This window comes from Mus musculus, chromosome 10 (assembly GCF_000001635.26).
Source record: "Mus musculus strain C57BL/6J chromosome 10, GRCm38.p6 C57BL/6J".
NCBI classification, from domain to species: Eukaryota; Metazoa; Chordata; class Mammalia; order Rodentia; family Muridae; genus Mus; species Mus musculus.
In genome coordinates this window covers 115,180,056-115,196,094 of record NC_000076.6, presented here as the reverse complement: position 1 = coordinate 115,196,094, position 16,039 = coordinate 115,180,056, and the positions used below count along the sequence as shown (strand labels likewise).

Genomic DNA, 16,039 nt, shown 5'->3' with positions numbered 1-16,039 from the left:
ACACGTCTACGGTTCCACTCTTCTCTGGTTCTCATGGACTGGATTTCCGGCATCTTGACAAGACTGTGGCCTTGGTTATCTGTGCTCTTCAGCAGGGCATCAGCTGCTGTTTGGCCACAGCCTGTTTTTTCTTCCCAATGAGTATGGAGTTCACACCTACATTGGATATAGAGAGCCTGCTTCGACCGGATCATTCCTCAGCCAGGACCACACAGAAGCCATGATCCCGGCCCTTCGTGGCCCTGTACGTTGTAGCTTGTTTCCCTTTGAATGTCTCCTGCCTGCCCATCAACAGCTTGCTTTTTCCTTCAGTCACCATTAACCAGCTTTTTGGGTGGTTTCTTCTCAGAAGCCCCATGACAACTGTTTGCCCTGCCTGGTTGTTCATTCCTTCCTCTTGGATAGGGAGGGTATAGGTCTTTTGTGTTTTCCTCCAATCACATAAAGACTTTCAAAACCAACAATGTGTGTATACTCCTTGAGACTTTATCCTTGGGGATGTGTCTTCATTTATCCTTAAATAAAATGCATGTGAATAAAATCCAGTGAGTTGGTTCCCACTTCAGTTGCAGGTTAAAAAGTGTCGTCCTCTTCATTCGGCCTGGCGCTCTCACATTCTGCGTCATCTGAGAGATACCCGGTACTCTGGCCGGGAAATGACGTTGCTGCCTGTGCATTTGCGGAAGTCAACAAGAGAGATCAAGAGTAGGTTACTGCTCCCATGTACATTTCAACACTTGTGGTATAAAGAGCCTACATCTTAGTGAATATAAGCATTCCTGCCTGTGGTGACTGGGTTTTCCAATCACAAAGATGAACTTTATGCCAGATATTTTCACTTTTTATTCAAAGTCAATAGTTGCCACGTTCCGGGTTAGAGAGTCCAATGGTGACATGTTGGATTTATTGTTTGAGTTCCATGATGATGGAATTGTACTCCTCTGGAAGTCAAAGTGACAAACATGATCCAGAACACCATCAGAGAGAGATTGCTGTGGTCTAGCTAGTCCAACAATGGCTGTCACCTAATGGAAGGTCAAAGAAGCCAATAGTTGTTCAATCCATGAAGCCGGATGCCTTTGCTGGTCATCTTCCATGTTGGAATCCTGGAGAAGTAGGCTCTAATTCCAGTGAAGAGATGCCTCAGCAGCGGGATAGATGAACTCAGCAAGAGTGCGAGCAAGCAGGCAAAATCGAAGCTGCTGCTTCCATGTCCTGAAGGTGTGGCCCAGGTTTAGGATGGGTTTCCAACTGCAAGTGATCTATCCAGAGACGGCTCTCATAAGTCTACCCAGAAACTTGGGTTTTTAGTTAATTCCCATATGGTCAAGTTGACAACCAAAAACAGCCATCTGCATCCACTAAAGCTTAGCTAGGTTCATCTGCGTGCCATATGACAGCCTTTGTTATGTTGAGAGAGGTAGGAAAGTGACTATTTGGAAAGAGTGAATGTGAAGATGGATCCTTTTCCAAAGCCCACTTTCTATCCTAGGCTCAGTAACGGAGTTTTTTTTTTTTTTTTTTTTTTCCAAAGGAGAGCTTTAAGGAAGCAGAAGGAAAGGGGAAAAAAAATCAAGAATATATACTGGGAATGCAGGTGTCATGAGGATTGGCTGTATCCAGTTGCAATTCAAGCATTTCCATGTTGGAATAGGTAGACCGCCATTTGAAGCTATACATGTACAAACTGTCCTCAACTGTTTATCTGCAAGAATGCAGGTTTTTAATTGCCGTGTGTGTATCCTCTGTTCTGTGACATGACTGGTGAGCTACTATGGAATCTGTAGAACTCCTGTGAAATTGATGGGACTGTACTTACAATGTTGAGCAGCAGATAAATACTTTCTGAGGGTCTCTCTTGGGTTTGAGACCAAGAGCAATCACTAAGTCATGTGACTATGACTTTCAGCCCCCACTTCCTCATCTGCAAGTGGGAATAAAGCCCATTTCATTTGTCAAGAGTAAGTGCATGTGAAAATGTTTAATGTGGTACCCAGCATGATAGCAGTAACATGTTCCAATGAGATGCCAAAGAGATACTGCCACCATCTATGAGCATCTTTAAAACCTTTAAGCGTGTTATTTTTTCTTCCAAGACATACCATGCTGGCAATATAGCTTTGAGGCACCCTTCAGTTTGTTTCCTACTGAGGTCATTTTGATTTCAAATTCAACTTGTGCTCTGGCTTTGTGGAGTGACTTCCTCACTGTCCCAATGTACATCACTGTCTCTGTACTTTGGTTTCATCTTCAAACAAGCCTAAATGTGCTCACCTTTTACTAATTCTCTTTGTGGAGGTAGCTATGAGAAACACCATATCTACCTCTTTATTTGCCTACCAATGCAGTACGATTCTCAAGTCCCCTTTCTAGATCAATATAACAAGTTTCACAAATACTGCAAAAAAGGAAGCCCTGTCCCATGACACCTAGGCATGATGGCGATAAACATTTTTAGTAGTGTGGGAAATGACAGAGCCTGTTTAAGCATTTTATTAGAGAACAAATTGATGCTTAAGGCAGCTGGTTTGGGTTGCATGTAGGAGGCACAGAGGTTCTTGTGCTCACAGATAAGCACCAGGGAAACCAGGGATATTGAACACGAAAGGTTGTCTTTTCAAAGGGAGGGATGCAAAACTTGCTGCTTTTTTTTTTTTTTTTTTGCCCAGAAATCTGGGATCGGAGGTGGTTAATAGCCTAGTGACCTCTGTCTGACTGAGGTCATACTGGAGCCTCCCCAAAGACCCTTGTCTATTGCTCAATCTGTAAAGCAAATCTTTATGGAAGATGTCATGTGTACTTTATAGTTTTGATGTATTCATATCTATAACTTCATTGTACACATAGTATTGACTTGATTATCACCGAGATTTTTTCCCCCCAGTAAGTTGTGCTATGTTTAAATATACCCAAAATAAACTACCCAGTGTCACAAAGTCTGAACCAACACCGGCTACTGAGTCATGTTGAGTCAAACTGCCTCCTTACATGTCTTTGGTCATCACAGAGACCCACAGAGTTGTGCTTCAAAATGAGACCAATTTAGTTGGATTGGTGCCAAGCTGACTTTCTTGGCTTAGTTTTGGATTGTGCTGTTCCTGTAGCTCTGAATGGTTAATACAGCCTCAAAGCTTAAGTACCTTTCATTTATGTTTTCCTTCAAAAGGATAGTCCATATAGTGTGTAAGGGTGCTGTGCCTAACTTGTAATGTGAATCGAAGTGGCAGAAGTCACGTGAGTGTAATATAACTCAGACCTCCTGTGAACACAGTGAGGGGCACTGACCATAATGGCTCAGGATGTTAAGGAGACAGGTTACTGAAGGTCAGAACAGTGGCTTCTAGAACGCCGACCTTCTAGCTCCCATGCTTCTGCCTTATTTTTCACGTTCATTTGTACATATTTAAATTGTCAGATAGCTATGTATTTCATTAACTATACATGTGCTGGCTGTGAATGTCTGGATGGAAGAGGGGATGATGCCTGTGTGCATTTTAAAAAAGAGATCATTGCGGGTTTATTTTATTTCCTATTGTTGCAGAGCTCTTAGACTACTAAATCATGTGACATAGGCTCCAGAGTTACTCCCATGCAATATAAGTGGTTAGAGAAATTAGTAGCGGGTAGTGTTAACATTTAGCTGTTCCTGCTGAAAGACTTGAAGTACATACCCAATAGAATCATATGTCAATGGAAGACATCCAGACACACTGATTATGGAGTTGGTGTATATCAGAAAATTCAACTCTTTCTATTGCCTTGTTCAGAGTTTAAGAGGCACAGATGTGAAATACTGGATTGATGTTTTGAAGTCTTGTCTTTCTATGTCGCCACACAGTTGAGATGGCACTGCTTACATTGGCTTGTAGTGTGTATCATTATGACTGTAAATGCAGTTTTCAACTGGGTTGTTCCTCTTTGGCTTTTTCTCATCAACTTTCCTCCTCCTCCTCCTCCTCCTCCTCCTCCTCCTCCTCCTCTTCCTCCTCCTCCTCCTCCTCCTTCTTCTTCTTCCACTTGTCAGTTTTCTGTATTGGCAGAATCCAACCTCACACGCTATCACGTATTCAGATGGGCTTCACAGCAACATATGTCACTGGGTGGTTGCATCACTGCATTTAGATCTCAGCCTTTGTGTTTGTAAGCAATGTAGCACACCCAGCCTAACTTTCTCTTGGTGACTTTGTGTTTTCACTTGGTTTCTTATTTAGCAGGCTTGAAAGCCCTTATCTGGCTTAAAGCTAAATGTCTGGTTGTCCACCTTCTGAGTCCAGGAGCCTCAAAATCCAGTGTGTGTACTTGATTAATGACTTTCCTGTATTTTCAACTGTGCTCAGGTGTTAAGTACCTATTGTTTCACCCTTTTCCAGTGTGTAAGCTTCTGTCTACAAAACGGAGGAGGAATCTGTTTGGCTGTCTACAATAGAGGAGAAAAATGTAAGATTCTAACTTAATTTTTTTAATATAAAAGTTTTATTGAGATATAATTCCTGTAACATAAAAATCACTTTAAAATTTTCCCACTGTTTTATTACAAAAGTCAACATTTATAAGAACCACTTTTAAAGAATGCAGTTTATTGGCTTTTAGTATGTCCACAGAGATATGCCACAGTGATGGTTAGTGCTGCCAATTTGGCAGAATCTAGAATTACCTGGCAGATGGGTCTCTGGGCATGCCCGAGGGGGATTATCTTGGTTACGTTAATTTGTGTGGGAAAATACATCATTATTGTGAATGAAACCGTTCCCTGGTGCGGGAATCCCAAGCTCTCATGGAGAAAACAAGCCGAGCACAAGCAGACCTGCATTTATCGCTGTCTGTTTTCTGATCACGAATGAAACCTGACAGGGGAGCTCTGGCTGCCTTGATGCCCTGCTATCCTAGACTAGACCCTCGAAGACTCAGTCAGAATGAACGCTTTTCCTCTTAAGCTGCTTTGCTCAGAGTATTTTATCAACAGATGAGAGACATAAGACAGCAACTATCACCAATTTTTAGATTGTTTTTAACTTCCTAAAGAAACCCTGTGGCAGTTCTCCACCTCCACCCTTTTATCCCCCGTCAATCATGAATCTGCCTTATTGTTCCTTTTTCATAGCTTCTTTTCACATATAGGCATTCCATGTAAGCAAAATCATGTGAACTCATGATTCCTTGTGTCTAGCTTTTTTTTTTTTTTTTTTTTTTTTTTGCTTAGCACAATGTTTTCAAGGTTCACCCATGGAGTGGTCTTGCATCAATGTATTTCTTCGTTTGCACCATCAGGTGTTACTCAACTTACAGTAGATGATATTTTGTTAGTCTTCTCACCTATGGTGATATTTGGCTCACTCTCACTTTTATGAATAATGTTGCTGTGGACAGTTGTGGACAGCCTTTTTTGTGGTTATGTTTTTACTTTTGAGGGATGTATACCCCAGAGAGTTGAGTTGTTGAGAAACTTAGTCTTGAGAAACTGTCAGATATTCTTTTCAAAGAACTACATTATTTCCCACATACCTGGGGTCAAGCTTCTACGTCATATGATAACTCAACGAAGCATCTATTGAGGGGCCACCAAACTGTTACCTGGAATGACCACATCACTTTACAGAGCCACTGGCAATGTAAAAAAAGCCCACGTTTTTCGACTCTTCGGCAACGCTACACATCAGCTGTTATTTTGATTCTAACAATCTTACCAGGTCTGAGGTAGCATTCTCATTTTTTAACTTTGATTTACATTTCTCCAATTATTAATGTTGTGTAGTATTTTTCTCATGTGCTTAGTAACCATCTTATCTTTGGAGATGTGTCTATTCAGTCCTAACTATTTTTCTTTTTGTTTTATGTGCATTGGTGTTTTGTGTGCATGTATTTCTATGTGTCAGATCCCTTGGAACTGCGGTTACAGACAGTTGTGAGCTACCATGTGGGTGCTGGGGATTGAACCCTGGTCCTCTGGAAGAGCAGCCCATTCTGTTAATCACTGAGCCACCTCTCCAGCCCCAATCCTAACTCCTTTAATGTTTCTGAATTATAAGAGTTCTTTATTCTCAATGAGGTACAATCGATATTTTCTTCTATAGTATAGATTGTCTTTTTAATTTAAAGATTTTTTGATAATTTCATACTTTATTATATTTATATCATTTACCCCCTTTACCTCCTCTCATGTCTCTGTCAAATTCATGGCTTCTACTTCTTTAATTATTAATGTTTTACACACACACATGCACACAAAACTTACAGAGTCCTTTTTTGCTGCTTATCTGTATGTGTGTGCCAAGTCCTGCATGGCTTCTGTGGAAAGGACAATGTGTTCCCACCTCTGGTACAGAGCCAGCGGGACATGGGCTTCCACAAGTTAACCGTCTGTCTGTCCATATGAAGTGCCACACTGTATTGATGACTAAATTTGTTGTGGATTTAGGCATTGTCTGACTACTGCTTACAGACTCTGGACAACTCTTTCAGAGATGGTTACCAGGTGTACGGCTTTTTTTTTCAATATATATATAATAATGTATATATTTTTTGCTTCATGTTCCTTCTTTGGGAAATAGTCTCCCTGCCAAGGTTAATGACTCCATGATACTAAGAAACAGCATGTATCTGGGAGGTGAGGGTGTGTCTAATGTCCTCAGCAAAATGGTAATGGCTGTGACCTTCAAGACAGCCATTAAGGCTGTGAGAAAGAACTTTGACAACATGACCTTAAGGATGCATCATTTCTCAACTAAGTAAATAATAAGCATGCAATATGAATTGTGTGAGGGGCTTTACAGACCTGAAAGAACAAAGACAGCTGCACTAATGAGCAGAAAGATACAAAGGCAGGCAGATTCCTGAGTTTAAAGTCAGCCCAGGACAGAACAAGTATACATCCTGGCGTGGTGGGAATGGTAATCTGAGGATGGGGTCCCACCCAGCTAAACTTATTGTTTGTGCTTACGAAGGCAGGCAGATCTCTGAGTTTATTTGCTGTGTTAGAAACAATGTACTTGCTGCCTCTAAGAATCAAGGAGCTAAAGTCTTAAAATACTGACTCATGGGATAATCAAAAGGGAACCTGGATAAACAATTGAGTTGATATGTAAATAAAAGACTGGGCTTTGGCCTGAAAGAGCCGAGCTATCCACACAGCTGTCTGGAGAGCAAGCAAGAGCAGAGCACAGTGTGTCAGCTTGTACCCATGGCTGACATCAAGTCCTCCTTTCACGGCTCCCAAACACCCCTTTCTCAGGAATCCCTCTCCAAGCCAGGGCTTGTCCTTTTCACACGAATAGGACTGACCCATTGGATAAGCCATCAGAGAGCTTATTCCAGCAGCCATTGGTTGCATGTAGTTTTTGAGCTGGGGAGGGGAGCTTATGAAATGCCCCCTCGTTCACATTGGCATGTGCCATTGTGCAGATTAGTGTAGGTGACCATACAGCTGAAGTTTCATGGGTGCAGCTTCTCTGTCAAGTCTAGAAGGCACCGTTTAGCAGCAGTCTGGAGTCCTCTGGCTCTAACAATCTTTCTGTTTTCCTCTTCCAGGATCTTCTTTGAGCTGCACATTTAAGGGTTGCGTTATAGATGCATTAACTGGGATGAGGCACCTCTATGATTATCTCAGATTACGGTTTCTCTATTGTCTTATCTTGGAGCCTCTCTTGGAAAGTTATTGACCACAAATACAGTGGATTGTTTACAGGCTATCAGATCTAGTCAATTTGTCTATATGTCTGCATGAAGTACCCACTCTATATTGATGACTACATTTGTTGTGGATTTTGGAATTGTCTGACTACTGATTATGGACTCTGGACAACTCTTTCACAGACTCCTCTGTTTACTCATCAAACCAGAGATATGGAGCATTTAGGGGATCCTCGAGTATAAATTGCTTCTCAGCAACTTTATTGATAACTCGGCTTTCTTATGTCTGCAAAGTCTTTGATCATTCTTTTATATCCCGTTAAGCTTCTAGTTTTTGTTGCTGATACTTGTGAACTTATATTATTTTTGTATGCCTCAAAAAGAAAAGGAGGCCTTTTATGTTTTTCCATATTTTTTAAGTGAACAAAAGTGGTTACAGTATTGAATAGACTCATTAAATGCCTTAAATTAACTTTAACATTATTTAAAGCATTTTATATAGTATTCTTATATAATTTATTTTGTTCATATTTTTCTCCTTTCCCAATTCCTCGCATGTCCTTACCACTTCCTCATCTACCCTATTTTATCTTCTCTTCCTCTCACTCTTCCTCAAAAACATACCCCAAACTGAAAACAAAAAGAGAGCAAAACAAAAAATAAAGATCAGAACAAATGATATAAAAACATTAGGACAAAAAATACCAAAACTAAATAAAAAGCACACAGACACACCCACACAGACACACACCCACACAGACACACACACACACACACACACACACACACACACACACACACACACACACAGGGAGTTCATTTTATGTTGGCCAACTGCTTCTGGGCATGGAGCCTGCCCTAAAGTATGATTGATGTACCCAATGATGTAAACAGATTTTTCCTTTCTTAGAAAGTATCACTTGCAAATAGCTTCTTGGCTAGGGATAGGACTTTGTGTCCATTTCCTCTCACTGGTCTGAAATGTTTGTCTGGTTTGGATTTGTGCATGCTTTCGCAGTCTCTGTGAGTTTATATGTGCAGTGGACTTGCAGTGCTTGGATAAAAGTCCTTGGAGACATCCCCCACCTGTAGCTCAGACACTCTTCCTGCTTTCTCAGCATTGATACCTTGAAGGAAAATGTTTGATAAAGCCATTTCATTTAGTGATGACTGTTCCAGAGTCCCTCATTCTCTGCTCATTGTCCATTGCCGGTCTCTGTCTTAATTAGCATCTACTCCAAGAAGCTTCCCTGGTGAGAGCTGAGTGGTCCACTGATGTACAGTTACAGCATTCTTTCACCAGTTCCCATGCTCATCAGGGACAATAGCCTCTGGACTTTTACCACTTCACATTTCTGGTTTCTTTCTTTGTATTGTTAATCTACCGTCTTAAACCAGGCTGTTGTATTCTGGGCAGGATATTTTAAGTCCAACTTTCTATCTTCCATCTTGAAGTCCTCTTCCAAGGTACTAGTGTTCTAAAATGCTACTATGTTTACATGACTGCACTGTAGAAAGCCTTTCCAATCAACTTTCAGTTACATGAAGAGGTGATAAAGTGCCAGGCTGTGCAGCATCATGGAAATCTTGTCATACGCTAGATGGTGCTTCTCTTTTAAATTTGTCATCCTTTCCCTACATCTAGATTACACCATTTTCGAACAATAATGGTTTCCTACACATTTTGTTATGTTGTTCCCTATATTTTAGACCATCCCCTTGCTGTTTTCCATTACCTATGACACTGCCAAAATCACTTTTAAAAAATTCAGTTCAAATAACTCCCTCAAGAGTCTTAGGACTCCATAGCATATGTAGTACTGACCACTCTGTGTCTTGTGCTTTTTGTGTCTTCTGCAGAGAGGTTGACACTCTTTGTTCTACTTGGTTATTGCACAGCTTGATTCTCTCAGATGGACTGTGATCTCTGTGGGTCAGTGCTGTGTTGGACACTTCTTTGCATCCTCAGGATTCAGTTCCCAATGCTTAATATAAACTCAGAGCTCAACAAAAAGTTTTTGAGTTATACATCTGTTCTTATGTATAGCTCTATAGTCTGTGATCCGTTGAGTCCACTTTTCTTCACACCCTTCTCCTTATTTGGAGTACTTGGGGAGATTGTACAGTGTAATGGTAGAGAAAGCCAAAATTGCCTGAATTAAAATCCTACTTTGAACATTCTTTATTTGTGTGAGCACGTGAACCTTTGTTAATTTACCTACAGCTTTTGTGCCTTAGTATACATACACACATATATACACACACATGCATACACACACACACACACACACACACACACACACACACACACACACACAATCAGTAACTCTTTGTGAGTGTTGTTATGATGACTGTTCTGACATACAAACATGCATAGAAAGTGTCCAGAATTAGCATTGTCAACCATCATTTTTCATAATTACTTCGGTTCATTTATTAACACTTGCTTTTCCTATTAGCTGCTCAGTGCTGGTTTTCAGAGGACAAGTAAGCTGGATGATTATTTCCAGAGTTGGATCAAACAAAAATCCTAAACCCTCAAGTCTCCAGAAACAATTAAAATCCAACCAATGTTAACATATACAGTCTTGCTTTGAAGAACCTTCATTCTGCTTTCTACATAATCAAACTGTATAGGTCCCAGATTTTGGTTAGTTCTTCAGTTAAACATGTGCTCTTGCTTAAGAATTTTCCATTCTTCAAAGGATTGTCAAGCTTTCCTGTGGCTTTCTAAAGTTGGAAAAGTACAAATATAATCTTGTCTATGCCTGTCAAATTGCTGGGTCTGATCAGGTCATAGATGGAGAGCAATAAAATTGTATCAGAAGAGTATCAAAGGAATGATGGGCCTATGGGCATTTCATTTCCATATATTTCTTACTTAATGAAGAACATTCTAGAAGGTTAGCATCTGAGCTAAGTTCAAGCCTCGAATTTCAAAAGCCTGAATATCCTTCTACATGGAAACACCATGGGTTTTGGAAGCAGACTTCTTATGAAAGCCGTCACACACACACACACACACACACACACACACACACACACACACACACAGGTAAAATTTGCATAATGTAACGTCATGCCAGCAGAAAAGCCTTTCTTAAGTTATTTTTTTACTTTTATAAAATACAAAGCACTTAAATTCATAGTTACTTAAAGACGGAGGGTAACCTTCCAATAGCAGACTTGAGATTCAAAATTAGACGACGGCTGTTTTGTTGCAAGAAAAAAAAATAATAACCCTGATGTATTGTTCCCCTCCATCTCTTCCCAAAGAGCTACTCGACCTACGAAACAAACAAATCTCATCAGGAGCACAGATAACCCCAAGCTTCAGACGTGTAATCTGACTGTGGCCATCAGCAACCAGAAATGAGTTTTTTCTAATCAGCTTTCCATCAGTCCTCAGTCACTCATATAAAGGAACACGGGGAGGGGAGGAAGCGCACTGCTCTTCAGCACCAGGGTTCTGGACAGCGCCCCGAGCAGGCAGCTGCCACTGCAGTTCCTCCTTCATCTCTGCCAAGGCCGCCCCTCTGGTCCCCCCTGCTGCTGAGAAAGAAAATTACATCGGGAGCCATGCAGCCCGCAATGATGATGTTTTCCAGTAAATACTGGGCCAGGAGAGGGTTGTCCTTGGATTCTGCTGTGCCAGAAGATCATCAGCTACTTGGCAGCTTAACAGTGAGTATCGAGTATCTGGCAGTCTCCGGTGTTCTCTAGGGCATCAATGGTCTTAACCTCACCATATGGACACCTGCTGTAGAGTAAGCATGAAGTTCAACTCCCTTTTCCTCAGTCGTCTTGTCTTACTGCCTCCTTTCTGTCTGCCTCAGCTCTCCACAAAGTACAAGCAGCTGGGCGAGTTGCTGGGAGATAAACTCTCCTCAAATAGAAAGTGAAGTTCCCTATCGTGAAGAATGAAAGATTATGTGAACCAATGTGCTAAATTCACTCCTCCTTCAAAGTATAGAACTTGAAAGGCTGATAAGGAAGATTTGGGAGAAAGAATTAAATACATCTCTCTGGTTTCTACAAGGCAATATTGTCTCCTATGCCCTACAGAGCTAATATGTGTATTCTTGAGATTAAGTGCAGGTTTTGGAATAAAAGAGGAACCAGGGCCCTTCAAAGGTTTCCCTGCATGCCACATTACTCTCCCTTTAAAGCTTAATTGATGGAAGAGTTAAGGAAGCATTCTGTTTGCTTCAATATTTACAAGATGTGTGTGTGTGTGTGTGTGTGTGTGTGTGTGTGTGTTTAAAATACTAACATTAAAGAATGGTATTTGAAGAGTTACAGTTCTTGCAAAGGTTTAGGTCTTAATTTGACCAACAGTTATGAGCTTTAATAAACACAGTGGTTTGATTTGCTAACATGCAATAAAATACACATCCAAGGTTCTGTCATTAAAATTTTAAGGGATGCTTCACCGTTGTCCTTCCTGTTTATCAACCAATTGCAAATTCAGCTCGTCAGAGAAAAATTGGGTTAATGCCATAGCTCCAAGTATGTCCATTCTATTTATTACCCACAAACGCTGAAAAACAGTCACAGCAACTTTCTTAGCACTATTTAAGTCGATTTGCGAAAATGAGGCCAAAATGTAAAATAGCTTTTCTAATACTCAAGTATCATGAATATTTGTATGAGGTGTTACATTGAGGAATTCCGAAGCTGTAATAAACGGCAAGAAGAAAACCACGAAGCCCTTCAGTTATGGTTAATGTATGACACTTTCCCATAAAAATGCACCTTAGACATATGAGACACAGGCATTACCTGGAGAGGGGGGAGCAGATGTTGGGAATAGGAAGACATTTGAGCTTCTAATGGCTAAATATACTGTCAAGTACCAGTGCCAGCATAAACTCCTTCTCTCCCTCAACTCATAAATAATAAAATATCTATTCCTATTATATATAAACTCGGTGAGGGAGGTTATCTTAATGCATGGAAATAAAGCCAGTAGTGAAATAGGAGGAAGACAATGGTAAATCACTTACCACTGGGTTCCATGTAAATGTGCAGGTCTTAGTTCCACGAGGATGTAGTAGACTGGTATGACTATGGTACCTCACCATTAGCCAGGAAGACAGATCTCTGTTTGCCCAACTCTGCACCATAATCTTACATTGTCTGTCAAATGGGACATTCCTAGGTTTGTTTTTTCAAGTTCTGCAGTGTGCTCTGATTTTTGCTAGACTCTGTTATTCCTATCCTTAGCTGGAAGAACTTAGTCATTACTCAGATTGTCGTGTGTGCCCCTAATGGTTAGCTAGCTGGTTTTCTTTCTCTCTCATGCCTTTCCAACTGCCTGTCCTATATGTGGCTGAAACGTAGTAGTCACTTTCCAGACTCAACTGTCCACGGAGGGATTCACTGGGCACGCTGCTCTGTCACTGACTGCCTCAGTGAGCAGGAAGATTCAGACTTGGGTCCAAAGGCAACTCCACTTTGAGTTGGTATGATGGGTGGGGCTTGCAGCTTTTAAGAGGAATCTCTGGATAAATTGAATCATTGAAACCTCTGGGGTAGAACTGACTCTTGTGCTTCTACTTTCTTGAAGCAAAATAAGGCTATCAAAAGCGAGGACAAGAAAAGCGGCAAAGAGCCCGGCAAAGGCGACACCACAGAGAGCAGCAAGACAGCGGTAGTGTTCTCCTTGAAGAATGAAGTTGGTGGGCTGGTGAAAGCACTTAGACTATTCCAGGTAAACACAGAGCACTCGTTCTTCTGTATCCTCAAGGTGGCTATGTGCCTGGTGATAGACTTGTTCCCTGTCATTAAGGCATTTCTGGGTAACATGGCAAAAGAGTCAAAGGAACCAAATGTCACAAAGCTTTAAAAAGGGAGTTTACTCTGCCCAACAGTGAAATAAGCAGGTTTATGTGAGCTGTGATTTATTAATTCAGACTCAGCCAATAGCAACTCTGTTACTTGTTGCCAGATGAAGTCTGTAATTCAAAAATGTGAGCTTTAAAGTAGAAAATGCAACACACACACATACATACAATACACACATACATATAGACAAAACACACATACACAGAACACACACATACACATAGACAAAACACATACACAGAACACACACATACACACACAATGCATATACACAAAACACACATACCTATATACATACACACACAACACACAACACACATATACATACATATACATATACACATATACAGAATACACACATATACACAATATACACATACACATAGACAAAACACACATACACAGAACACACACATACCCAACAGACATATACACACACAACGCACATACAAAACACACATACCTACACACACATATACACACAACACACTCACAACACACATATACATGCATACACACATACACACGTATATATACAACACACATATACACATAGACAAAGCACACATACACAAAACACACATACCTACAGACACATACACACACAACACACATATACTTATACACACACAGACACACATATGCACACACACACACAGTGCTTCAAAATGCCAAGAGTCTTTATCCTGCTTTGATTTACTAAACTTTAACAGTACACATGTCATGAGAGCATATTTGTTGCATAAAATGAGATATATGAGCACAGGCACTTATTCTCGTAAGCCTCATTTCATGAACGTAATCGAAGGAGTGTCTTATAGAAAGATATGCCACGGTCCCTGGCACGAGTCCTTGTTTTCAGTCCTAAATGAAGAGCTTGGGTGAGGAGGAACACCTTGTCCACCTGGTGTCTTCTCCACCTGAAGCAAAAAACCCTCTTACAAACTACATGTGGTTGGGAGCGATGGCTGGTCACCAGGGCTGTAAGATAAACAGTTCAACTCTTTCTGGTGCCTTAGGCTGCTGTGTAGCAGACACATAGTTAGGGGATTTGGACCTGTGTTCTGCTGGGTTGGCTAACTGCTCTGTGCACCTCGGTTTGATTTCCTCATTTGTAAAATGGCAATGATACCAATTCCTACCTAACTGGCTTGTTTGGATGAGGCGATTTTGTAAAATGCAGACAGGAGGCATTATTTGTGATGCCTCTAGATGACCATAGATTGGGAATTAACCTGACTCGGAAAATGTTTCCTTGTTCCCCTTTGGCCTTGAAGAAAGGACCAGGCACCATAAACCGTGTTAATGGAAATCTAGAGTAGTATTTTACACATAATTATGCCATGTAGGGCTGTGTCCACATGGTGCCCGAAGGCAAGCCAATTCAATTTGACAGCTGGGTGCAGTGGGAAACATCCCTGGGGAAGGGGCTTGCACTTTGAATTTGCACTCTGCCATCAGCTATTCACCAGGTCTCAGCTAAACCACTTAACCCATTGAGATCTCAGTGCCCAGTCTAAAAATACTTACTCTGATTCAACCAAACCTTAAAAGCCCAAAATGGCACAATGTACATGGAGTCTCTTGGGCCTTGAACTTAATATCGATCCCACTTTCATCATTAGGCAATTTATAAAATATAGTATGATTGCCAAGCTTAATAAAAACAGAAATAGAACATCCAGGATTGTATCAGAAATGCTGCGGGACCCAGAGTGCAGTCACAGAAGTAATGGGGCAGTGTGCGTGTACGGAGTGGAGTGTGACGAGGGGACCTTAGGCTACAGTTATCAAAGGAGAAAGGTGTATCAATGGAAGACTTAAACCAGATTTTTAAGCATTAAAGTCATTACTCTTCCTGGAACAGCTTGTTACAAAGAGATTCACAAAATGACAGCTGCAGAATATATCTTCCAGTGGAGCCAGCCAGGAGGATGCCAATGACAGTTCTGATGTGGTCCTATTAGGGGTTATTATTACTGTATCTTGCCTCTTCACTACTCCTGAGTTGTTTCCCTTTTTGCCTGGGAGATTCTCCTTTGTACTCTATTCTTGTTTCCATTTCCCCCCTAAAGTTCTGGCTATGTCTTGATGAATATTTTCCTAATCTTAGGCATTTTGCACACCCCCTATTCGCTGCTTGTCATTTCAAAGATTCACTTCTTTAAAAAAGAGCCTCTTTATTTTTTTTAATTTTTAAATTATTATTATATGCAGCAGGGTCTTGCTATGTGGCCTAGAAGAGTTTGCAATCCTGCCTCTGCTATCTGAGTGCTGGGATTTTTATGAGTCATTATGTCTGACTCTAAATGATTGTTTTATTCTTAAACTTTATTTTAAAAGTAAGCCTTATATTGCTGTAAGGTTAAGAGTGTGCATTTTGCCAGGCAGTGGTGGTGCACGCCTTTAATCCCAGCATTTGGGAGGCAGAGGCACATGGATTTCTGAGTTCGAGGCCAGCCTGGTCTACAGAGTGAGTTCCAAGACAGCCAGGGCTACACAGAGAAACCCAGTCTCGAACATTTTGTGTTTCTCAAGAGTATGAAAATACAAATTTTAGGATATT

The 16,039-nt window shown here is 40.9% G+C and overlaps 1 protein-coding gene across 1 annotated transcript in view; it reads left to right on the top strand.

The window, feature by feature from the left end:
* Positions 1 to 11,072: 11,072 nt before the first annotated feature.
* Tph2 (tryptophan hydroxylase 2) overlaps positions 11,073 to 16,039 on the top strand; it is a 106,382-nt gene continuing 101,415 nt past the window's right edge. The window contains exons 1-2 of the mRNA NM_173391.3: positions 11,073 to 11,310; positions 13,196 to 13,339. Of these exons, the coding sequence (NP_775567.2) occupies positions 11,206 to 11,310; positions 13,196 to 13,339 (249 nt within the window). The 5' untranslated portion in view covers positions 11,073 to 11,205. The remainder of the gene's footprint in view (positions 11,311 to 13,195; positions 13,340 to 16,039) is intronic.